Source organism: Apus apus, chromosome 6 (genome assembly GCF_020740795.1).
Source record: "Apus apus isolate bApuApu2 chromosome 6, bApuApu2.pri.cur, whole genome shotgun sequence".
NCBI classification, from domain to species: Eukaryota; Metazoa; Chordata; class Aves; order Apodiformes; family Apodidae; genus Apus; species Apus apus.
In genome coordinates this window covers 28,261,462-28,287,658 of record NC_067287.1, presented here as the reverse complement: position 1 = coordinate 28,287,658, position 26,197 = coordinate 28,261,462, and the positions used below count along the sequence as shown (strand labels likewise).

At 40.6% G+C, this 26,197-nt stretch overlaps 1 protein-coding gene across 3 annotated transcripts; it reads left to right on the top strand.

The window, feature by feature from the left end:
* Positions 1-537: 537 nt before the first annotated feature.
* CASP8 (caspase 8) lies at positions 538-21,957 on the top strand. 3 transcript variants are annotated; one of them, XM_051623660.1, is made up of 9 exons: positions 538-2,825; positions 6,925-7,254; positions 7,481-7,586; positions 8,604-8,742; positions 10,397-10,479; positions 11,130-11,241; positions 12,295-12,784; positions 13,513-13,643; positions 14,295-14,647. In XM_051623660.1, coding segments are annotated over exons 2-9 (1,374 nt in total). In that variant the 5' UTR covers positions 538-2,825; positions 6,925-6,943; the 3' UTR covers positions 14,297-14,647. The 3 variants fall into 3 exon arrangements, with proteins under 3 accessions (XP_051479620.1, XP_051479619.1, XP_051479618.1); XM_051623659.1 differs by having other exon boundaries at positions 13,513-14,647; XM_051623658.1 differs by lacking the exons at positions 538-2,825; positions 6,925-7,254; positions 7,481-7,586; ... (4 more) ...; positions 13,513-13,643; positions 14,295-14,647 and adding exons at positions 16,245-16,612; positions 17,121-17,226; positions 18,366-18,504; ... (3 more) ...; positions 20,666-21,167; positions 21,435-21,957.
* Positions 21,958-26,197: the final 4,240 nt, after the last annotated feature.

The following is a 26,197-nucleotide window of genomic DNA, read 5'->3' as shown; positions in this document are numbered from 1 at the left end:
GGGATAAGGTTTATCCTTGTTTCTGACTGGCCCCTGCACTTCGTTGTGCTGCATGAATCAGTGGGGTTTTAAATGCTTCAAGGTTTAAGCTGAAGGGAAACTATTTCTGCAAAACACTGCTTGTTATATATTATTACTAGCCATAAATTAGGGTGAAGATTTCAGTGAGTACTGTCTAGTGCTGTTGGACACAATTTTTAGCTTGTGCTATCTAGAATTTTTAGGAGAGGAATTTTGCATCATACAGAGCATTGAAATGCAGCCAGTTTGCCAAAACATAATGGTTGCTTTTTACCATGATGAATTGATAGTTGTATGACCCATTGCACTTTGAGTCTTCTGAGTTAGTTGGGCTGCAACACTTGAAGTCACATTTGTGCCACAGATTAAATGTAAGAAAATGTTTTATCTGTTACTCAAATAGATAATGTATTGCAATAGAACCATGATGTTTCTGGCTCACAGTTACTATTTAGACTTGCTGCACTCTTTTTCACATGTTTAGGTAACAATTGAATTTTTATCACTTCTGAGTTAACACTGGCAATAATGTTGAACTTGTTTTGCAGGATCTTATTTTAAATTTTTTGTTTGGTATACAGAAAACACTATCTTATTATCTTGCTTTCTCTGTAGAGAATTCTGCCTGGGTAGTCTCCAGTTAAATCATAGATAGGTAAAGGCAATCAGAAGAGTCTAAGCAGGCTTCTGCCTTGAGTTCCTTGGGGAGAGGGATCCACACTTGTGAAGTGTAGAAGACTGGTAAACTCTCCCTCTCTCATAATACCGTTTGTTCAAACACAGTTTACATCACCCCAGTTTATACTATTTAGTGTAAATATTTTGCCTGTGTATGTTAGGGGTTCTGTTTATATTGCTGCACACTAATACTTGGCTGCAGGCAGTGATACTCTTGTCAGCACAAGCCCGAAGGCAGGGTAGGCTTAGCACTGCAACAGTGGCTGCCATTCTGCAAGGTTGTTGCTCATGTTTCTGCAAGATCCCCGCATTATTGTGTATGGTGTGTTGTGAGACAGCATTTTGAAAGTCTTGGAGTGGTTGGGTTTTATACAACTTAAGATATTTAATCACTCCTTGCTGTCCACACCATGTGCCTTCAGTGTAACTCTAATAATACAGAGCTGTGCCAGAAATAAATCAACCTAAACCAAGCAAAGCTCTTCTATTTCTGTTGAGGCTTACTAATGAAAAACAGAAGCATATGCACATGTGCAATGTCTCCACCTACAGAAATAAGAATATTTGTGACTTGTGCAACCCTGTGTGAGAAACGTTTGTCGCGCCAATGAGCAGGCCCACACAGATCCTTCAGCGAAGCACAGTTTATTTACATCCTTGCAAGAATGGGTGACCTAAGCAAGTAGGCACACCTATAGCAAGGTGAATAACGGTTTATATTCCCTATTCCCGACACAAAATTCCCTCCCCTGTTTCCCCACTGGCTGAGTACTCCAGGGTTTACAGCCTATCCGACGCTTCAAATTATCCTATAAATTTCCCGCCCCTGTTTACACATTCCATTCTAGCAGTTTACTTTTTACGTTTTAAGGTAAATTTTTGACCTTTCTTGCCCCCTTGGCTGTCTTCCCAATTAACAATCTACTGGTGTCATCCTGCCCTGAGGAGCAACATAGAAGTAGCTTTGTTCGGCCTTATCTTGGGCCATAAATCCTTCTCCATGTTCAGATTCCCCAGATGGAGCCCAATTAAGTCCCTCAGTTTCCTGGCCCATAAACCACTCCAGGTGTCATTGGAATGTGTAGATATCTCTCAAACAAACAATTATATTCCTAACACTAAAATATATATTCCTATATGTGGTCCTAATATAAATGTGGTCAAACAAACTATATCTTCCTAACACTAGAATATATATATATATGTGAACCAAACCAAACACTACCTTTCTAACACTAGAATACAAAATCAACACTACCATTCATTTCTAACACCTGTTTAGACTGATTTAAGTGGAACTAGTGTAAAAAGAGTCTTTCTTTTGGGGAAGTTGGTATCATGGGAAGATCATGGTCTTCAAGTGGGATTTGTAACATCCACAAGTCTCTGGTATCCCAACCCTCCTGGCTGACAGGTTTCGTGAACAAGCTGTATATCCTCCCTTGTGCCAGTAGAGGCAAGAGTCACAACAGTTGCTGATTAGTCAGTAGCCTCAGCATTTTAGCTTCCTCAAGATCAGCCTTTCTGGAAGGGATGAATTTTTGGCAGACTACTGTACAAGGAATAGATTGGGTCACTGATACAGTTCTAGAGGAAGCCAGAGGGACAAAAGCAGGATGCAGGGGAGCCGAGGGAAATTGGACAGGCTGTAACTTAACAGAAGGACAGGAACATTTTGGGGAAGGGCAAGAGAGGAAGAAATAGGAAGTGAAACAGTAAAGACAAAGAGGAAGAACAGTGCCAGGAGGGCTGGTCCTTGACACTGCTGCATGATGGGAGAAACCTCTATCTGGAAAGAGTGAAGCTGGGCTTGGTCTATCTGCAAATATTTTTCACACAGTGTTGACCACAGCATTCTTCTTCTTTCAAACTGCAGGCTGAGTCTTGAGTCAGTTAAGACATGGAAGAGTTGATGCAGGGAGAGAGACACTGAGGCATGGGATGATGTGGAGACAGAACCATTTTGGACCCGAAGATCAGGCAGTGCTTGTGATGTGCCTCTGTGCTGTTCACAGCCTTTGGATAAAAGGACAACTCATGCCAGTGAAGAACGTCGGACACATTTTCTGAACTGTTGCTAGTGTGTGCCTTGTGGAAGGAATTTGTATGCCTCATTCTGTTGAAGGGTATGTTATAATTTTGAGTTTAGAAAGGTAGCTAGCTTGAAATCAGTGAATTACTATTTTCATTGCAAAATTTTAACCAATTTCAGCTTTCCTAGCAGTCTCTCTTCATAATGCAGGCTTCACAAGCTTCAGAGAGAGTGGCCACTGGTACTGATTGCTTATTGTGTATTTCCTGTTGCAAGGAAAATACTGGTGACCAGCAATCATACTGGGAACCTACCATTGAAGGCAGACTTCAGTACTTCAAAGAGGGTGAAAATGCTGAAAGTTAATTATTGTTGAATTTCTGTTGTAAATGGGGAAGTATATTACATAAATAATTTCAAAGGAAAGTTTAGCCTCTGAGTTCCCTGTATCCACTGAGTACTGCTACTGAATTAGGTGCTTAGTTGACTTTTTTTAATTTAGGAAATAATCTTCCGTGAAAGTAAATGTTAAAAATAGGTGAGGGTGAGTTGGAGAGGGACTTCAGAGAAAGGAGGTAAGTCATGGAGAATTTGGTGACACAACAGGACAGTGGAACAGAGATATTTTTAAATGGGAAGTTACAATCAATTCACTCTTCCCTCACTCTTTTAATTAGGATTTATGTATGGGAGCAAATATACTGAGCTGTACTGTATGCTAGAAAGTCCTGGCTGTGCTGTTTAGCATGTGCCCTTAAAACAAAAATAAAACAGGCTACTTTTGCGGCTTATTTGCCAGTTTTTATCTCAAGCATTGTAATAATTAATTTTCTGAAACTGGAACTCTGTAGGTGGAGTATGGAACTGCTGCATTGTAACCACAGCTTATTACTTGGTTGTAACATACTTTCTGTAAGTCACATGACAATATAGACCATAATACAGAGGGCAGTACTTTTCCTGGAACTCCAGAGACTGACTGTCTCACTTTTTGCAGAGTTGTTCCAGCAGTCCTCCAGCCTCTCATGTGCTGTAAAATGAAAATTTCCTTTACCAGGAAGATTTACTTTTGTAAGCACGTGTCTTATATCTTAAATAAAAGGGATGATTTATGTGAGAAAGAAGATAATTTCATAACTAGCTACCAAGAAAGAATTCTTCTCTTTCCTGTATGCATATAAAAATAAACAGTCAGATTTGAGGTAATTAAATTGTGAGATTAAGCACAGGTGATTCATCAGGATACTAGTGGTTTTGTGGTGATATGGGCCAAATGGTATGGAGTCTGGTCTGTTTAAAGTTCAGTTTGAATGGATTTAAAGAAAGCAGTATTTGGGAGCAGAGCATGAAATGCATATCTGGCATCACAAAACACATTTTGCCTTTTTATCAGTATTTTTATAGACAGAGGTTTACAATTCAGTTGTATGTTCACTCTTGCTAGCTAACAGAGTGCTGAGCAAGCATCTGCCACAAAAAGCTGCCTTCCTGTAGTGGTCCTTGGAGGAGAGAGCACTACAATGATTTGCTAATTGTACTCACAGTAGTATTGTTTCAGTTAGTCAGCTGGGCTATCTTGGAGTTTTTAGCTCTGGTATTGAGACACTGTCAGTAGCAGTAACATTTAAATGGATTGCCTAATATTCCAGTGCTGTAGGAAGTTTTGATTTGCTGTTGTCAACTTTTCTGTCTCCCAGTGAGTTTAATTGGACAAGAGACCTCTATTGAATCCATTTCTGTAGAGTTTCTCTTTAGAGATTCTTAAGTGTCTTAGATTTAAGGCAGAGAGAATGAAGTGGCAAATAGTTCTTTTACAAGAGAGGCAATGAAGGCAGGTCTTTCAAGTGTGTTAGGGTGAGATAGTTGAAGGGCTTGCACTTGGTATTTTCTAATTAGTTCTTGTGCTCAAAAGTTGGATCCATAAGCCAAGTTTAATATTTGTAAAGCTGATGGTGAAAGTGGTGGAGAAGGGAGGTGATATCTGATGTTCAGTGAAACAGAACTAGTTTGACAAGAATTCTCCTGGCCTTTTTAAAAGGGTTGACATGATCTGCTTTTGATTTGAAGAACAGGAGCCAAATAGCTTATGATTATATTCGTGTGGACTTTTTTTTTATGACATAAAACCTTTATCTTCATGATGGTGTAAAACCTGTCAGTCTCATTGTGCTGGTTTGGTACAGTTTTGGTAGTAGGGGAGGAGTCCCAGTGGTGTAAGAAGCTATTGAAAGCTCCCTTGGCTCCAAAAAAATGTGGCCACCCCTCTGGCCAAGGCCAAGCCCATCAGAGACAATGGATGCAACATAAGAAAAAGGGGAAAACAACTGATACAAGACCTGAGAGCAGAGGGGAGGGGGAGGTGGAGAGCAGTGGTGAGACCATGGAGGGAGCAAAGTTGAGAGCAATGCTGGCACAGAGATACCAAGGTTGGTGAGCAAGGAAGGGAGGGAGGTGCCCAAGAAGAGGTTCCCCTGCAGCCTGGGGTGAGATGGCAGGCTGTCCCACTGCAATCCATGGAGGGGCACAGTGGAGCAGCTGTGGACCTGCAGCTGTAGAGGACCCTGTGCCAGGAGAGGTGACTGTTCCCAAAGCAGGCCATGACTCTGTGGGCAGCCTGTGCTGGAGCACTTTGTTGTTCCTAATGGATGGCACCTCATAGGAGGGACTAATGTCAGAGAGGTTTGTGAAGGACTCTCTCCCATGGAGCAACCCTATGGGGAAGAAGAGGAAGACTGAGAAATCCTTCTCCCTGAGGAGCAAGAAATGGCAGGAAGACACACGTGATGTGCTGACTCTAAACCCCATTCCCTGTCCCCTTGTGCCACTGAGGGGAAGGAGGTAGAGGAATTGGAAACAAAGTAATTTGGGCCTGGGAAGAAGGGAGGGGTGGGGTGAGGTATTTAACCTTGGTTCTTTGTTTTCTTTTGTCCTGTTTGCATCTGATTAGTGATAAATGTAATAGATATTTTTTCTCCAAGTTGAATTGGTTTTGCCCATGACTATAACTGGTGAGTGAACCCTCCTTTTCTTTGTCTCAACCCACAAGCTTCTAGTTGTTTTTTGTCCTCCCCATCCCACAGTGGGGCCAGGGGGGTGTGAGTGAGCGGCTGTGTGGTTCTTTGTTGTCAGCCGAGCAGCCATGTGGCTCTTTCTTGTCAGTTAGGCATAAACCACGACACTCATTTACTACATAGTCTATATTTCAGACTGGCAAGTGGCTCTTGCTCCCAAGTGGGATCAAACGTCAAAAAAACCCAAAATTAAACCAGATCAAAACAGCAGCAGCAGCCTGATGGGACTGTATATCCTGTACGCCAGTGCTTCCTGCTGATAGTTGTAGAACTCTTGTTAGTAGATTTCATAGAAATATAGAATTAAGCCTAATAAAAAATGACTAAAATTATGAATTTGTGGTACTAAGTTAGCTGAATGGGTTACTTTTAAAACAATGTGCTTTGGGAAACTGTCAGTTATGCCAAGCATCCTGTATGTTGTGACAACATCAAGTCTTCTAAGACCTGTCACACCAACAGGCAACATTCCATGATATGGTCATGTGGATTCTGGACCCACCTGGGCAATCTCCAGGCCTTTTACATGCAAATAGATAACAAAACAGTTGGAAATTGGTTGAGACCTGACAAAGAACTAAAGTCAACAAAGACCTCACAAGAGACCCTCAAGCATGCATAATTACGAAGCAAATATTATAATTAGTTCCAGGAAATAAAATTACTATATAGAAGAATTCCAGGAACTCATTGCCATAAAGCTGAATGTACATGGTTTCTGTGTATATTAGTTAGGGTGTTTTGCTAACTTGTTGGAGCACTTATGGTGGAGAATCCCCAGTGCTGCCCCAGTGCCATCAATAAAGAATACCTGCTTAGCAGTGACTTATTTGCTGTTGAGTTCAGTTTCTTTGTTTCACCGCTCTCTAGATACACCATAGGAAGCAAGAATGATCCCCAACTTTCTCTATCCATTTCACTTAGTAGAGCTTTTTATATTCCCTAGTAAGTGGAGAAAAAGCTAAGCATTAAAGCTATGATAGCAAGACAGCCAATCTCTACTGAAGTACTTTTGCTTATATGTATCTATTTCTGGCTAATCTATATGATGTAATACCTCTTGTAAACATGTTGTTGCACTACTGTTACTGACAAATAAAATAAACTTCTGTTTGTGTTTAGATTCAAATCCTGATGTGAAATGAGTACAGACTTCCACAAACTCCTTTTTGACATTTCTGAGGCTTTGATCCCAGATGAACTATCAGCTCTGAAGTTTCTCAGCATGGAGTACATCCCCATGAGGAAGCTGGAAGCCATCCAAGAGCCCAAGGCCTTCTTTGAAACGCTGTGGGAGAAAGACATGATTGAGGCAGGGAACCTGGCCTTCCTGCGGGAGCTGCTCTACCGGATCAATCGGATGGACCTTCTGGTTGCCCACCTGGGCTCCAGTCGAGAGGAGATGGAGAGAGATCTTCAGATCCCAGGCAGAGCAAAGGTGTCTGCCTACAGGTAAACACAGAAGTAGTAAGCATTTGCATGCAAACTGTGCAGCAGTTCTGTTGTGTACTGTCTTTTTTTCTGTCTGCCCTGTTGTCTTATGAATATCCCAGCATAATTGTATTTATTACAGCATGGCTACCTGCTATTGTAAGTTTTAAATTTTGCAGTTTAAATGTGTAATTGTAGTGTTTACTTCTCATAACTTTCTTAATCAATCTTTATTCTTTATTGCCAGGCAACTGCTATATGTAATTGCAGAAGACTTAACTCCAGATGATGTCAAGAGTGTGAAATTCCTACTCCAAAAAAAGATACCAAAGAACAAGCTCCAGGATAATGCTGTATGCAAAGTGATCTTGTTAACTTTCTTGCAAGGCTAGTTCAGAGTCTGCTAGTTCTTGTAAGAAGGGAGGAAAAAGAAAGCAGTTTGCACTCACTAGAATCTGTTATTGAAAGAATTGTGATGTTAGCTGATGGCTGCTGTGTGAAAGAATAGACCCTTTTTTTCCTCACTGTATCTTTTCTCTGCCCTTTTTTGCTCCCCTGTTCCTATTTTCCCTCTACCATCTGTCTCCCTAATCTTTTCCTCTTGCAATATCCATTGTGCTCTTCCTTTTGTCTTTGCCTGATGTTTATAACACATTAGTACATATGCTGTATCTAGGAAGAGTGATGTTTGCTGGAGATAAAACTATGCTTTAGAGAGAGACAATCAAGTTCTAATGTGAGTTAACCACAAATTTTTGTGTGTCATTTGGTACATTTTCTTCTTTAATTTGGGGTAACAGCATTTTGTTAACTGCCTCACAAAAGTATTAAGAGGTTTGATGAGCTAGTTTAGTACTTGTAAGTTAGGAACAGTGCTATAAAAAAGCTTGTTAATATTAAGAAGCTTCCTTAAATGTCCTATTTATATTGTGGTACCTGTAGGAAAATTAGCAGATTTACCTCCAACTTGGTGGACTGTTGAGCTTTAAGAAACAAAATTAGCCCTGAATTCGTTTTCTGTAATAGAAAATGTGAAACAGCATAGCTAAATGACTTAACAGCACTGAACACAGAGGCACGGCAAGATGCCATGTCATTATCCACATCAGTGTTTTGAACTGCTGAAACAAAGCAGGATGATCTAGCCATAGGCAATTTCTAATGATACTTTCTTAACCTTACTGATGAGTTTCTTCAGTTGCATTGCATCCTGACCCTTGTTTTAATGAGGTTTGGAGGAAGAAGGATTAGTCTTTAGCTGTCAGTCTTTGGGACTGATGATGTTGTCTTCAGCTTTGTTGCGAAGTGCAAGATGCTGCAGGTATTAAAAGTCACTGATGAGTTTGGGTTATGTGTTTTTGTTTTACCAGTCAATGCTGAAGGTCTTGCTAGAAATGGAAAGAAAAGGGTTCATTAAAGAAGATGACCTGGTAATGCTGAAAGATATATTAAAGGGAATTAGAGCTGACTTAAAGAAAAAGATTGATACCTATGAAGAAAAAAAAAAAGGTAAATTATTTAATCCATTGTTTGAGAATAGAGCTGGATTTTTTTGGTGATTTTTGTGGCTCCATCCTTAGCAGTTTAGGAGTCAGAGATAGGGGAGAGACCTTACAGTAGCCTAGGAGGGGTAGAGCGGCTCTTGGTACCTGTGTTTTTTGAAGTTTTCTGCTACCTAATTATCCCATTATACCATCTTATATCTCTCCTTGAAATATGTTCTGTGCCTTGTAAATGCTCTGCTTCTCCCTCTACTTTGCCTTAAATAGTTTTTTTTCTCATTAGGAAATGGTGCGGTGCACATTTTGGACCAGGACAGGTTTTCAGTTACTGAAAGAGACTAGAGGTGACAGTTGCCTTGCAGAACCTTGTACTGGGAGATTGTCTGCATTATTTTCTGTTAGCTAGGCTGTTTGCCCTTAAGGACGTATCCCTGGGGACTGCGTACTTGGCTAAAGTGTAGCCATTAGCATTCTATACTAGATGTGAAATTTCAAGGACTTCAGTATATGTTGGCTGTTGCAGCTGAAGTGGTGACTTGTGACACCACAGCTGTGCCTTACTATTGAGAAACAGGATGTGTCAACCAACAACCACTAAGACCTATTAATTTTTTCCCCAGAAGTTCCTTTTGGATGACTCAGGACATGTGTTTTCTTAGACACATCTATACAGCCCGTGCAGTTCCCTGCAGAGTACCAGCTACCATGCCAGCATGTCTTTGTGCTGCTGACCTGTGGCTTTGTCTCTAGAAAAGCAAAATAATATTGCCAAGGATAGCTAGTGTAAGCAAGCCCTATGTCATGGGAATGGCTTTCTAGGAGTATTGTTATTATTTTGTCCCCCTTGGTGAGTAGAAAAAGGGCATGTCTTATTGATCTTGTTTTCCTGACAGTTAGTTCTATTTAAATACATCTGTGTAATTTGTAAAAAGGGTGCTGTGATTTATTTCCTTGGACAGAGTAATGGATTTGATTATTTCTTCACTTATTTCAGGCAGTTGTATTCAATGAAGTGTTTTGTTGCTTTGAGGAGATCTTCCATTATGCTGGTATTCTGCATCTTTGTTGAGTCCTCCCAGACAGTAAAGTGCTCTTGGAGAAGAGACAATGGCCTCAAAAAGAAATTGACTAGTTGTAGTGTATCACTGTACAAAAATGGGTCTCCTCTTTCACTTGTGTATCCCATACTGGAACTGGGGTGACTACTCACATTCAGCCTTTTATTATCTGCATCTTGGTACTAGTAAAAGAGCAGAGAAGAAATCACAGAATCATAGAACTATTCAGGTTGGAAAAGACCCTTGGGATCACCGAGTCCAACCATCATCCCTACTCTGCAGAGTTCTCCCCTAAACTAGATCTACCAACACCACATCCAAACAACCCTTAAACAACCCAAACGACCCCCAGCTCCTTCAAGCGTTCTTCATAAGATTTGTTCTCTAGGTCCTTCACCAGCTTTGTTGCCCTCTGCACAGCTTCAATAACCAGCAGTCTGCAAAAATGGAACCCTGCTTGGCCCAGCTCTACAAAATGATGGTGTCTCAGTGATGTGGAAACCACCCTCCACCTCACTCCTTGTACTGTTTTTTTTCAGTCTTGCACAGTGGAAGATCTGTCTTTTTAGTCCTAAAATGTTATGTTTATCTTCTTCCTCCTAGAAAATTATTCTAAGGAAAAACCCCACTTTCCAGTGTCTGTGCCTCCAGGAGTACAAGAAGCAGAGGGGGAAACACCACACCTGGTGAGAAATACTTCAATATTACCTTTAAAGTGTTTATCCAACTCCTGGGAGTGGGGAGCATAAATTTTTAAGACTAAGCCATGTGGAAGAGCTAAAAGGGAGCAGTTCTGGCTTTATATGTAGGCCTTGGAACAGCTCAATTTTTTCAAAACAAGACCAAACATTGTTTCTTTGTGATGACCTACTGTTAGTAACGTTTTAGGCAAGAAATGATGAAGCTGTTGTGTGAAGAAAACCAATCTTAAAGATAAGGAAGACTGAGACATTAGGGTCCTGTCCAGGATACTTCTGGACCAGATGGGAAGCAAACAACAGAATCTGCTACCTCCCTAGAAACCCACAAGGACTCTCAGAGGGAATTATACAGTGCATGAACTTTTCCTTTGCACATGCAAATCTGTCTTTCTGGATCTTCATTTTCTCCCATGCCAAAATCACATCCTCACCACAGAGAGAGAGGAGGAAGGACTCAGGGAGACAAACCAGATTTTTCTCCCCTGTAGCTATTGTATTCTTGGGTTTTTCCTTTCTTGCATCTTGGTTCTCATTATTTTTTTGCTCCTGGACATGAAGGACCAACAATCTGTATAGCGTATTTCTCTTTTGGATTCTTGTCACTGCTTTCTTAGCTGCTTTCTTTGTTTCTACAGCTTATGGAATCATATAAGATGAAAAATAACCCCCATGGTTACTGTGTGATTCTTAACAACTACATTTTTAAAAATCCATGTGAAACCAGAGAAGGAACATTGAAAGATGGAGGTAAGTATTTTTAAAACCACATTACTGGTTTGTTTTTGGTTTTTTTTTTCTCTGACAAAAAATTGTAGAATGGTTTAGTTTGGAAGGGACCTTAAAGATCATCTAGTTCCAGTCCCCCTGCGTGAGCAGGGATACCTCCTACTAGACCAGGTTACTTGAAGTCCTGTCCAATCTGGCCTTGAACACTTCCAGGGATGAGGTATCCACCACTTTCCTGGGCAATCTGTTCTAGTGTCTTACTGCCCTCAAGGTAAATAATTTCTTCCTAATGCTACTGCTTTATGATTTCCTTTATAAACGTAAAACCTGTCTTTCTGCAAGAGTCACTTTTAAGGTTAGCAAGTGTCCTAGTTTGAGCCAGGATGAAGGCAATTTTCTTTTTACTGATTTTTGTCATTAATTGCTGTTAAACATTGTCAGTTTAATTGCCAATCCTGAGTTAAACTATGACAGCAAGAGTTTATCTTAAAGAAAAATCTGTTTCGCAAAAGCAGACATTGCTGATATTTTAATTGCCACCCAACCTGTCTACATGCTGCTTGCTTCCCAGCAACTTCTAATGACCCACACAACAATTAGTCAACATTGACATAAGATTGAGGAGTCTGCATTGCATTTGTTAGCAGGTTACCCTGTCTTCCTTCTTGCTTCATTGATCATTCCCACAGAATGAGGGACCAACTTCATTTAAGAGTGGCAGAATTTGTCATTCTAAAGAGTGCATCTAATTTGCTAAGTGCTGTTCTTAAGCATCTGAGATGACTATGCAATGCACAGTTAAAGCTTGCTTTAGCACAGTAAGCTTCTCTCATTTGTACTGATTAGTATTTTTGTTTCAGATAGTGTAATGCTTAAACCGATTGTGTTTAAAAATAAAATTAGGCATTTTGGGTTTTCTAATTAGATTTTGCTGGCTAACATTGAGTCAGGTAAGTTTATTGGTGGGATCTGAACACTTCTGCTAATACCGGTTCTGCCACACAGACAGATGTTTCAGCGTTGTCCTTGTCACTGCTTATGTTTAACAAGTGCCTTCTGATTTTTTTTTCCCAGAGGCCGTCAAGAGGGTCTTTAAATGGCTTCAGTTTGAGACAGTTGAGCACATGGATCTAGAAGCAAAGCAGATGTATGCAAAAGTTAAAGAATACAGCAAAAAAGATCATAGTAACATGGACTGTTTCGTTTGCTTCATTTTTTCCCATGGCGAAAAAGACAAAATAAAAGGCGTTGATAGTGAGTTTGTAAATATTAAAGACTTAGTTTCCTGCTTCAGTGGATCTAATTGTCCTTCTCTTGCTGGCAAACCCAAGCTGTTTTTCATCCAGGCTTGCCAAGGCTCTGAAGGTCATCCAGCTGTCACAGTAGAAGATGACTTTTCTGGCCATCTTGAGGCAGATGCTATCCCTATGATTTCCATTCCTGATCAGGCTGATATTCTGGTTGGCATGGCTACAGTGGAAGACTATGAGTGCTACCGCTGTAAAAAGACTGGCAGTATTTACGTTCAGTGCCTCTGTGACAAGATGGAGTTGCTTTGCCCACTGTAAGTACTATTTTTAGTCAATTTAAATTTGAAGTATTGTAGCCATACATACTTAAGCATGCTGTCCTGAAACATCAGTGTTTTGCATTTGTGCTATATAATGCTTTTCACCTGCAGGACAGTGCAGAACAGAAATTATTCTGGAATTGGGCATTGTTATTCTTCTACAGATAAACTGGAGACTTCTCCTAGTTTACCTTTGATGTAAGCAGGGTTGTAGTGCTGGAACTATACATATAAACACGTGTGTGTATGTGTATGCATGTTTTTTTAACATTTTTTAATGGATAATTTTTTTTTCCAGTGACACCTGATGAGAGGTGAATTTATTGCTACACAGACAAAAAAAAAAATCAGTCTTCTTTAGTCATAATTTTCATTGTTGCCTCCATCCCATCCCCATCATAAACCAAATTTAAAAAATATAATTTCTTTTTGCACATAGGTTTGGTTCTGTTTCATCTTAGTGTGCTCTTCTGAGTATAACCAAAGTAGGAGACTGCGTTTGCTGGTAAAATTATGCTACAGGGAGGTGGCTTTTATTCCCCCAAACACACTGAATGCTATGGTTACACAATGGAGTGTGTAATGTCAGTGACAGGCAGGCTGAGGGGAAGATAGTAGCCTTCCCTGAGATACCACTTTGTTGAAGCAAACACAGATCAGCTTCTTAGCCTAGCTGCAAGTACCATGTATTTCAATGTAACTTTTCTTCATTTTTGTTCAAGCCACAAGGATCTCTTAACCATCCTGACAGAAGTGAACAAGGAAGTGGGAGGAAGAGTATTAGATGGACGGAAACAGATGCCAAAGATAACATCAACCCTACGGAAGCAATTGATCTTCCAAATTCCGCAATGTCAGTCAACTGAAAAGTAGAAAACCAGTAATACACTAAATTAGGAATCACAATGGGAATGGGCTTCCACAAGGAAGAGAGTTTGCAAGAGAAATTATCTGGATCTGTGTAATTAGACCCGTCCTTCAAGGACCTAAATTTTCCAGTTCCTGTGTTTAATTAGTCTCCTGGCACCTGAATCTGGTAAGGCTGCAGAAGACTACAAATCTGGCTTTCTGCTCTGCAGGAGCAGTGGAGTCTGTTCAGTCTGGGTTTCAAGTGAGGAGGCACTTCCAAACAGTATGATTTTTAAGAGTTATTGGAAATGCAGTGGAAGTCCCATTTCTATCCAACTTGTTATAAGTCCATGAAACATGAAGAAAAGAACAGATAGATTCAGAATGCTAGATCCCTTTCCAGGGCGTGCATGTAAGATTGTAACTTATATACCTAAAGGTGAGTCATTGGCTGTCTCTGTCTGGAAGCTGCATAATTTTTTCATGGAAAATAAAATCCCTGTTCAGAAGGACCAAAAAAAGGTTATGATAATACAAGGTTGGTTCTTTTCCTCCAAATATTTGGTTTGCTTTATGTCATTAATTTACTTGGATCAACAGCACTGCTGTTTAGGTTTTTAATAGCAAAGGTTCTAATTGTGTTTTTTTTTCTCAGAGCTCACAGGGGAACAGTCTGTTTTGAATGGCTGTCCACCACTGGAAGAAAGGTCCCATTCCATTGGATCCCCTACTCTGAGATGCCATCTCCTCCTGGCAGCTAACTGTAGATCCTATGGACTCCTGTTTCTGTTGTAATAAATGCTCTTGATTTTTACATCACTTTTGTTTGTGGTGTTTTTCTCTTTCAGATTAGTTGACTGAAGGACAGTCAGCATGCCAAATGCATCAGAAGAAGATATTTCCCTCTCGTTGCAGTATTTGATGGCACCTAACCCCTTGGGGTTAGCATACTGATATCCCTTCATTAGCAGCTGGAGTGATGGTAGGAAAGAATAAATTTAAGTTCAAGACTTTCAAGATTATGTCATTTCATGCCAGTGAAGCTGTTCTTACGTTGCATTCTCAGCAATGCGTAGGTGGTGTGTGGGAACTGTATGGGATTCTAATGGCCACATTCCTTTTGAGTTTATAACATGATAAAGGATGGATTTGAGACACTTTAACTTCTGCTTTTTTTAGTTTGTATTTTAAAAAAAACCTATATGTAGCCATAATGCAAGGCTTCTTTACTCAATCTTGCTTGTGTTCTTGAAGCAAAACTTTTTTTTTTTTATAATTCCACACAATGAGTTGGCAGTTGCATTCTGCTCTCCTTACCCTTTTCCACCTTTCAAGTAAAGGGGAGAATGCCCAGTTTTAGAATCCTAGTTCTGTTCACATAGGTTTAATAAATAATAAATACGTTACAAGCACTATGTGAATGTGAATGCTGTTTGTGGCAAAAGATACCAGAAGGTGTTACGAGGTGTGACACAGTTCCGTGGCTGACATTTGGCTAACCATTTAGGCAATGTGACAGCAATTTTTTACAGTTTTAGAATGTTTTCATAAATGAGATGTTGATATTAAGTTAGTAATTAGATTTGTGAATGTTGTTTTATGATAAGGAAATAGAACTTAAATAACTGCTTCTTCAGGGAGAAACTTGCTGGAAGGTGGCAGCAGCTCTAGTAGTGAAGTTGTGAATATGCAGCATTTCTGTTTTCTCATATTTCTCTTTGTCAGAGTTCAATACTCTCAGACCAAGTTCTTTCAGATATTCCACATGAGGAGGAACTGGATATCAGATTTACTTATGTGGTATATTTGGTGCTACATGGAATTTTGATTTAGTGGAGTGATACAGAAACATACTGAAATCACAACACAAGCATAATTTTAGCAATTGCAGTATAAAGTTGAATTGCAATGCAAACATGATTCTTGTTACCTGTCTGTGTACGGTCACCATCATGACATAGGGCATCCCCTGTCACAACGGAACATGTGGGTTGAAGCCAGCTCAAACCCTTTGCTCTTTTCAAGGTTTATATATTTTATCAGGTGTCCAGTGTTAATACTTTTATGTTGGGCTGAGCCATGCATTCATACCCCTCATGCCGGTCTAAGGAATTCATGATTCTTGATTGTCTTGGGGAATCTGATGATTGCTGGAGCTGGTTCTGAGGCTGGTGCCTTGTCAGGGTATGGGGCTGAACACCTGCACTGAGGGTGCAGCATTGCCTGCCAACAGTCCCAAAAGGCTCGCCAGAAGGAAGGCGAGCCAGCATGCTAAGAGCTTCTTTCTCGAAGTATGAAAATGGCAATGAATTGTGAGTACCTTTAAACTACAGAGAGGTGATTTCCCCTGCTCTGACTTTTCCAGCAACCTTTAGAGCTGCACTGATAGGGTCTGTTTCCTCAAGTATGGTCAGCGTTTTGTAACTGCGAACGGAGGAGGTCGAAAATGCCTCGGAGATAAGTAATCTCTGGCGGATGCGCAGTACTTAGGTGAAAATGTGGGGAGGATTTGCTCTGTTTGTGAGCAGTTAGAAATCCGGGAGGAACTACAGGTCCTAGGGGCCCGGGTGCCGCCTCCCTCCTTCCGGCCTGCCTTCCTCGGCGCGGCGGCGGGCGGAGCAAGGCGGGCGGCCAAGAGGCCCGGGCTCGGGGCTGTCGCGGGGCCATGGAGCTGCCCAGGTCACAGCTGCTGGTAATCAGCGAGGAGCTAGACGAGGACGAGCTGGCGGCTCTGAAGTTTCTCAGCCTGGAGCATGTCCCCATGAGGAAGCTGGAAGCCATCCAGAAGGCACAGGACTTATTCGATGTGCTACAGGAGAAAGGTATGATCGAGGCCGGGAACCTGGACTTCCTGAAGGAGCTGCTCTACCGGATCGGTCGGATGGACCTTCTGGAAGCCCAGCTGGGCTCCAGCCGAGAGGAGATGGAGAAGGAGCTGCAGGTTCCAGGCAGGGCACGGGTGGCGGCCTACAGGTGAGTGACGGGCGGCAGGGGGCTGGCGCGGGTTCCCCCCTTCTCCTGTGCTCGGTGCAAGCTTTTACTTACGGTTTGAGCACCAGGATAAAGTTTGGAAGACCTTGGAAGGTCTTCCAAGAGAAGGCAGGTATAAGCCATACGGAAAGTTGAAATTTCTGCCCAGTAAAAGGGAGAAAACGAAAGCCGCGCCTTTTAAACCCTTAACAGCCGGGGTGCTGCGTGGTGCGATAAGTGACTGGGTGGGAGTCTTAGTTTCGATTTTAGGAAGTTTTCAACGTGGTTTGTGTTTTAGGAAAACTGAAACCTTTTTAATTGCAGCTGAAAATGGTTTGATTTCCGGCTGTCCTGGAACTGACAGTCGTCCAGTTGAGAAGGAAAGAAGGGGGATATATATTTGAGGGGGAGCGGAGAGAGAAGGTGGCAGTTCAACACTACAGTGTTAAATTGTGCTGAAGGGACATGCTTGGGAATGCGATGGAATGGTGCCCTCCCCTTCTCTTCCTAGATACCTGCTCTTTCAGCTGTCAGAAGACATAACCAGCGATGAGCTGAATTCTTTCAAGTTTGGTTTGGGGACAGAATTGCCAAAATGCAAGCTAAACCCTAAGACTGTAAGAATTTCTTGAATCTTTTTTAAATGATTATTTTATTATTATATTTATTTATTTATTTTTAATTATTATTCTATAACATAGTGGCATTTAGTTTGCTCTGAGGGGAATGAGTATCACTCTTCTTATGGTGAAAGCATCATGAGAAAAAGGATGCACCTGAAAGGCAATATGGGCTCTCTGGCGCTTATGGGACTTGACTGTGTTTTGTATAGCTATTGCAAGTGTCACAGCCTGTACCAGGCACAGAGGCCTTCATGGCCAAGCACCCTAGGGGACTCAGTGGCTTTGGTCAATGGGAGACTGATGAGCACATTCACTCATCTTTTCCAACTTTTGGCTGCTTTCTAAGCCATGATCCAGCACAGAAAGTCACCCACTATGGCTGTTACTTTGTGCTTTTGTGCTGTTTATTTCCAAGCTTAGAAAAGATCAATCTAAGCTGCAGGTTTTTACCAAGGCCGAGGCCAAAGAGCATGGTGTTTACAAATAGCCTTGCAGGAGATCCAGTTGCTCTTATGCTATCTCACCCTGTAGTTCTGACTGCTGAGTATTTTATGCCTAGAAACACAGTATTTTCCCTCTTTTATTAGAGGAGAGACTGTGACCATCTAATGACCCTGTTGTAGTAAATCCTTGAGGTGACCACTGTGCTTTGCCACTCACAGGCAAGAGCTCCTGTCCCTTGGATCCCCTTTTGCTTCAGAGCAATCTCTATACCATACTTCCACGGTTATAGCCATTTTTGCTATTACTCAAGATGGTCACTGCAGTGATTCTCGTGTTGTACTTAAGTGCACAAGATAGCCATTGAAAGTCAAGTGAATGAAAGCAGTAATTTAAAAAGATATAAAATATTCCTGTATGATCACCATTAGATGTCCTGGATTATCTCTTATTAGATCTTGGCATTTCTGGGCTGCAGAAGGGAAATGAATATTTTTTTATATGTTTATACTTACAGTACTTGTAGGTTTGGTTGAACTACATTTAATTGACTCAGTTGAGGTCTGAACTGAGCTACCAGTCAGCTGGACAGACCCTGGGGTGCATGTGCTGTCAGTACATGAAGGCTTAGGTGCACTTCCAGTAGCAGCATGGATGTGTCCTAAGAGCAAACTACCTTTCTGATTACCCAGACGATGCTCGACGTTTTCATTGATATGGAGAAGAAGGGGATTTTGGGAGAAGGCAACCTAAATATCCTGAAGTGTCTCTGTGAAGAAATTAACTTCAGCCTGTTGAAGAGAATTGAAGAGTATGAATTAAACCTATTTGGTAAAACAAAACAAAAAGGCCTCTTCCCTATAGTTATTCTTGAAGTGACACATAGGTATCATACAGGACTAATAATTAATGCTTTTCAGGTGAAGAAGGGATAGTCATCACAGAGGAACAGAGTGGCAGTACAGGAGGCCCTGAAGGTAACTGAAATTCTCAAAAAACTAGTGTTGAGATTTTTTTTGCTCTTCAGTTTTTGGACTCTCTACACCACTTGCATCTCACTTCTTCATACAGGTGCCTCTCTAAAAAGTGATAAAGTATCCAGTTACTTATTAACTGATCACAATACATTTTACCTCCTTTTAATTGATTATGTAGTGGTTAATAGCTAAAGGAACAGCCGTTCAACTACAATTTTTGGTTTTCAGAGAACGGTTTTACCCTCGGAGGTACTTGTGGAGATGGAAAATAGAACAGAGCTTTTCTCCTTTCTCTAGTGCTGCATTCTGTACTTAAACTTTTTTGTTCTGTATTCAGCCTGTACCAGATGGCTGGCATCACCTGTGTCACCTGACTTTCCTGGCAGTTGGAATGCATCTTCCCAGGTAAGTTAACTTGCTTCTTAGAAATGTCATAATTTTGTCTTAGAGATCATTGCTGCATGAGGTGAACAGTTACCATAAGCCCAACTGTTAAAAGCACTGTCTAGAAAAAAAATACAGCACTCTGTAACACCTTTTATTCTGAAGCTAAGTCACAGGCAGCAGCTGCTGCACTGATAAAACTACAGGAGCATTTGCAAGGGTAGCAAAATAGGCCAAGTTTATTAGACCAGGAAATACACAGCTGGCAGATTGCTGGGCATGGAGAAGTAGGTGAATGCAGCATCCTGTATGGGCTGAGCATGACAGTGTGAGGGGTGGTGCTGTCATACTGTGCACAGACTCACTGATGCAGTGGGGCAGTGCATTGCCAGGTCCTGGGAGCAAAGCTCTATAGCCATTGCTCTCTAGAGGGAAAGCCAGATGGCTCTTCACCCTGCTGTGCCACTAGCAAGGCTGAGAAGCACCTGGAGGAGAGTATGGAAGTTTCACTAATGGTCTTTCTTTACAACAGCTTGAAGTTTACAAAATGACCAGCCAGCCCCGTGGTGTGTGCTTGATCCTGAATAATCACAATTTTGCCAAAGCCAGGAAAGCAGTGCTGGAACTCAAAAATATGAAGGATCGAAATGGGACAGATGTGGATGCAGGTATCGTGAAAATTAACATGAGTTTGTGTATCTTCAAAAATCAGAACATCATTTTTTGTCCTGTACTAAAGGTATGAATTTGCCTTCCCTTTCTACAATACTTTTGTTATTGTAGCTGAGTCAGCTCTGATTCCTGTGCTGACGAACCCTAATCACCTCATCAAATAAATTTTACTGGCTGACTCAGAAAAATTCACTAGGATTTTGCTGCAGCCTTAAGCAGCAGCCTCAGCCTGGGCGTTATTGGCTGGGCTGGCTTTATATCAGCCTTATGCCTACTACTTCTAAAATATGCAGAATCAGGAACAGATTTGGTACTGAACCAGCACTGGGCATTAGTTCATTAACATCCAACTTAAAGAGAAATGTTGGAATTTAAGGACCTTACTGTTCAGGCTCCCCTGATTTTAGGAGGCTGTTCTGCAGCAGCAGCAGCATAGCTTGTTGCAGGGCTTGGGGTCTGTAAGATTTGCACTATCTATGCCAAGACAAGAGATCCATCAGTGGGCCTTCCCTGATTGAATTGAACTCCACTTAATTATAAGAGTCTGAGTTAATGGTTTCTCTTCCTGTGACACAGGTACTACCCAAACGGGTAGTGCCCTCTCCTTTTGAGTAAAGCAACTGCATTGTTTAAGACCTTTTGAAAGATAAAGGGACTAGCTGTCAAGTGGGTGGGGGAAAGAGATACAGCTTTCATAATAGTTCTGCACATTTTCCAGATAGACAGTGCTAAACAGCCAGAGTGCAAGAACACCTTTTAATGAGAATTAAGGGAACTTGGTAGAGCTATTATTAGTGATGAGACTACTAGATTATTTTCAGAGCAGGAATGTAACTACCTGGATAGTAGTGTAGAAAGATGTAAAAAGAAGATAATTTATCTCTAGAAATGCCATTTGCAATTGCAGAGTCAAACCTTCATATAATGAAACAGCTTGTTCCCCCCTGTTTACCTTCCAGAGGCTCTAAGAAGAGTCTTCAGCAAGCTTCATTTTGAAATAGCAGAATATAGAGACCTTACTGCAGAGCAAATCCGTGAAACCGTGGACGTTTACCGGAGCAAAAACCACAAGGACAAAGACTGTTTTGTTTGCTGTATCCTGTCTCATGGGAAAAAAGGCATTATATATGGTGTTGATGGACAGGAAGTGCCTATCCAGGAACTGACCACTTCTTTCACTGGACAGAATTGCCGCTCACTTGCTGGAAAACCAAAAGTCTTTTTTGTTCAGGCCTGCCAAGGTGATGCTTGCCAGAAAGGTGTGATCATTGAAACAGATTCTGGAGATCAAGATTCTTCTGTAGAAACAGATGCAAGATTTCAGCTCGACTGCATCCCTGCAGAGGCAGACTTCCTCTTGGGCATGGCTACCTTGCAAGATTATGTGTCCTACAGAAGCCCAAGGCAGGGGACCTGGTACATACAGGCATTGTGTAAGCAGTTGGAGTACAGCTGTCCTCGGTAATTATGATTCCATTGTCCTTCTGAATGACAGGAGTTTGATTTGGATGCAGAGGTAGATGATATGCAGTGGGAGTGCTTGTTGAGAGTGAAAACAGTGATGAGGGATAGAGCAACACCATGCAGATAGTTCAAAGCAGTTTATGTAACTGCTTTGAAGCTTGTTTAAAACTGGAGCCACTGGTATTGATGAAGGTATTTGAGAATGTGGTAATTTTTCTGATGTTAACTGTTCCTCTAATACAAAATGTACTTGTATCGTTGCAGTGGAGAAGATATTCTTACCATCCTGACAGCAGTGAATCAAGAGGTGAGCAGAAAGAGTTGCAATCCAAATGCAGAGAAGCAGATGCCACAGCCCAGTTTCACACTGAGGAAAAAGCTCATCTTTCCAGTCAACTAAATGGGAGGGAACTGCATGGCAGAGGGAGCTGCAGTAGCCTGAAATCAGCTGGTATCAGCTAAGACTTAGTATAAAATAACAAGAATTCCATTGTCTGCTTTTATCACAAGAGCAAATTTTTTTTAATCGAAAATACAGCTGAGGAGCAGAAGCCTTAAGAAATTTGTGTTAATATGACATTTTTTACTTGAGAGCATCTCTGGGCTAATTGATCTCTGATTTGTGGTTTGCTAGCTAAAATTTGCTCCTTGTCCTCTGTCAGCTGTACCACACTGCTGTTGATCTTTCCAATGCAAATCTTAAAAAGACAGCTGTTATGAAGCCTTGTGTATTTTATGCCTAACTTTTGCAAAATAAAGGGGACAGGGCACTGCAAATTTTGTAGGATATCAGCTTGCATCAGTGTATTTTGTTACTTCTCCCCACTACTTAAAACCATTAATTTTTAGTGTCTTGGTACACCTCAAGTAAGAGTCCAGCACCAATCCTCTACCATCCTCAGCAGGATGTAGCTGTGACCTGCATTTCAGAGTATCCTCTACATAGTCTTAACAGTGTCAATCAGCTGCTTCATGTTTGAAGATATCCAGTGATCCTGTGTTCTTTGACCTTGCTGATTTTTGAGTCTCAGTTCTCAGCACAACAAAAGAAGTCACTAGGTAAGTACCCAGCTCCTTAAAAACATTTTTATAGTCTCCTGTGATTAGTATGTTCACAGAACAGGAGTATTACAAGCTCCAAGTAGAAGCTTAAGTTTTGTTTTGAATGAGATGTTCATTTTGTTACACCCTTGTGCTTTCAGCATTAGTAATGGTATCAAGCTAGGTGACTATTTAGCTAAGCAGATAGATCTTCACTGGAATTATTTTAAGAGCCCTAGTCCCTGTACTTCTGTGCTGAATACTTCTTTCCTCTTTGGTACTGGTTTTTGTCTGCAAAGATACAGGCAGAGTGGTTATAGAGTGTGAGAACAATTAGAACTCAATAAATGGCAGATGCAGCAAGTAGTTACAAAACCAGGCAAATATGTGCTTCCAAAGTTTAGGAGTAATTTTCAAAGATAGTTTTTGATGCTTCTTTAGTTCATGAAACCATCAGAGTTGTCCCAAAGCAAGGACAGCTTATATACAGAATTTTGTCTATTACCTCAACATAGCCAGAAATATGCAAACTGAAAGAAACTTACTTTCCTTAAATACTGAATAGAAACTATAAACAAGCATGTTACTCCATGGGCAAAACAGTTAATGCAACCTGTTTTACTTTGGATTTTCTTCCTAGATTCCCTCTCTCCACACATATTGCTCAGCACTTTACCTCTTACAAGTCACCTGTGTTCTTCAGCAACTTCCAGTTCTTTGCATACATCCTGGGCCTGTCATACTGTGGATCCAGCTGAGAATCAGGCAGAGCAGAAGTACTGAATGTTATCAGTTCCCTTTCCCTTGGAAGGGGAGCAGAGATTCTCACGTCAGAGCTGTCTGACATCATGCTCACATAGACAACATTTTCCTTAGGAATCAAAAGGAGTCAAATCACACATTTACTGTGCAGTCAGACCACAGTTTGTACGGCACATCTGCCACTTGTAGCTGCTTGAGCATAAACAGCAAACAGCTCAGCACAACCTGATCAAGCTTTTAAATCAGTTTCTTAGCTTCCACAGCCACCACTTGTGCCACACTCTACCAACTCTCTTAAGCTTGTGTATAGTACAACAATCACTAAATTTTAGCCAAAAAAGTGCCTAATTTTAGTTTTATTATAGAACACTGTAGTATATAAGGTGACACCTGGAACAAACCACACATGATGACCAATATACTGAAAAATGGCATGTTATATGTGTTTATTATCAAATTTACATTCCACTATGAAACAAGTGCAAAAAGCAGATGTAAAAAAATACCATGAAGTTCCCAGACTGTTGAAACAGTGTGTGTAATCCCTTCGTGCAACAGCCAAAGGAGGACCAAACCAAAAACTCTCTTTTCCTCTCTGATGCTGTTTGACTCTAGTAGACTTAACTTTGACCACAGCTATTTTGAGCATACAGGTATCACTTGAGTCTATCAAAAACAGTGAAACTAGAAAGCTATAAATTTCTGCTTGGTTTAAGCCAATCTGAAGAAAGAGGAATACTACAAGAATTTTGTGTCTCAAAACTTTCATAAAAGCAGGGGTAAGGCCTGTCTTTCTACCTTCTCTTTTTGTATCAAACCTGCAAGATAGCAGAACCTTTCTGAAATGCAGTTCTCCACTCCTAGCTCCAGCACCAGCTCAACGAAATCACACTTATGCAGGATCCAAAGCTCTTGTGCAGGATCAGCTATCATAATCATGCAAGTCTGTCTGCTCTCATGAGAGGTAAGAGAAGCCAAATCAGTTCTTAAAATAATGGCATCTTCTATTATGTTCTCTGAAACGTATTATTCAAAAAAGTTTATCTTCTAGAAAACTCGATAAAAGTACCAGTTTTTCCAGTTGCTGCAAGTTGGTCATATATATACAAAATGCAAGTGACATCCAAAAGTATAAATGGGTGACAGAATTTCAACAACACTGCACCACTGCATCACCAACAGATAAACACACAAACAGAAAGGCTTACTGATTCTTCCATTTTCTTCTTGCCTTGTGTAAAGTATCTGATGATACATCATCCTACAGAAAACAAACAGTACCCTAGACATATCCATAGTATTGTTTGAACTGAACTAGTTTATATTGTTTGGCTAGGGAATATGGAATTATCCCAAAGACAAACATGCATTTCATTAATGTGCTTTTAGATTAATTTTAACTGAAATCTGATCTGCCAAAGGACTTCTGATGTTGATTTGCTACTTCTGCTGGTGCCACGCATAATGATCCAATGGCTGGAGCTAGCTAATGAAGCTAGTTAGACACACAGTACTAGCTTGAAAAATTTTTCTGTAACTTGCATGTATTCCTAGAATAAACACACATGAAATTTACATACTTTTGACCTAACAGAGACCAAACTGGAAAATCTTTCATTAACTCATTCCTGTTGTTTTCCAAGAAGTTTCAACTACACAGCAGACACACCTGTCTTAGTTCACCAAGGAGCAAAATTACTCGCCCCACTCCTTTAACTCTTACCTTATATAGGTAGGCATGACCCCATGCACAGCTAACTACCTACAAATATAAACACTTACATGAAGAAATAAAAAATATTTTTAATTTAAAAAACAAAATTAACCCGTATATAGTATTTTAAATAAAATTCACTTTTTATAAGTGTAAGATTTTGCTTAGAGAGCAAAAGGCAATTCAGGAGTTCCTGAATATTTCTGTGCGCTGCTGACAGACAAGTCCCTGTGCGAGTTTGAAGTGGTTACTCCTTTTCCTTTTACAAAAAGACTGCTACATCGGAGTCATCACAACATCTATAGAACTGTAAAAGCAGAAAGGCCACATTACAAATTTCCTATAAAGTAGGCTAAGAAGCTTTCTTTTCCTGTCCTATTCCACTCAATCCTGCAGCAACAAGGGTGCTGGTTATGGTGGATGAGCCTTAGCATGTGTGATTATAATGATGGTTCACACCAGCAGCCAGACAGATATCAGCTATGTCCCACATACATTGCAACCAGCAACATATAAACTTTGACTGTGTTATCTAACTGTATGGAAAAGAAAACTTTTAAAGTATTTTTAAAATGTTGATAGGTACAGGGAAAAATTTAAGAACCTGTTTCCATTCAGGTCACTAGTGAAGACCCATTCCTCTGAGGCAAATATTTTTTTCTTCTTTAAGTTATAGTTTAAATCTATTGTAGATTATTCAATTTGACTAAAGTCTTGGACAGGAAGAAATCCAAAAAGCAGCATGGGCAGTAAGCTGCTGATTACTGCTCAAAACTCAGAGTTCTAAAAGGGACTTCTCTTTTGAGATGGGAAGACTACCTCAGCTTTGCTGAGTCAGGTTCAGAACCACTATTCATCATCAAAAAACACAGGATTTCAATGTAGACAAACTGATTTATGCTACAAAGAACATTTATCCATCATCTTCCTGTTTCTGAATATAGACTGGTAAATTTTGCTCTTAATGTTTTAAACAGAATCCTACCTAAAAGCAGAAATAAGTGAATCAAAGGCATGAAGTTTACTGCAGAACTCTCAAATATACAGAATGTCACCTGTCAAGAGTCAGCTTACTGAGTTTCTGACACTTGTCTTGAAGTAAATGCTCTCCACTTAAGTTGAATCAAGCACCTAGGTTTTAGTTCCTTTTACCACACTGAAGTATGCCTGAGATTATTTTTAATATTTTTTCTTGTATGTGCAAAAATACCCTCATTTTAGAAGATGATGCACAGCACACTTGGGAAAGATTTCTTAGCTTGAAGTTTTCACCCTAATACATAATTTCCTTGTTCTCAATTCCTATTCATTATGCCTTCCTCTGTGTGCTTTAGAAGCTCTGGAAAGAAATTTACTTCTGTCAATACCTCACTAGCACAGTTGCACTCTTTCAAAATATAAATTCTGACCATCAGTTTGTGTGTTTGTAAACAGAAGTATTGTTTTGTTACATAGAATTAAAGGTTCTCTCTCCTGCTTCTCACAGTGGGGAGGAATTTGAAAGAGTACA

Coding starts and splice junctions, on each gene's coding strand:
- CASP8 (XM_051623658.1), top strand. CDS start 16,305: ATGGAGCTGCCCAGGTCACAGCTGCTGGTAATCAGCGAGGAGCTAGAC. Junction 17,227..18,365: donor GCAAGCTAAACCCTAAGACT/GTAAGAATTTCT, acceptor CTGATTACCCAG/ACGATGCTCGACGTTTTCAT. Junction 18,505..18,593: donor GTATGAATTAAACCTATTTG/GTAAAACAAAAC, acceptor AATGCTTTTCAG/GTGAAGAAGGGATAGTCATC.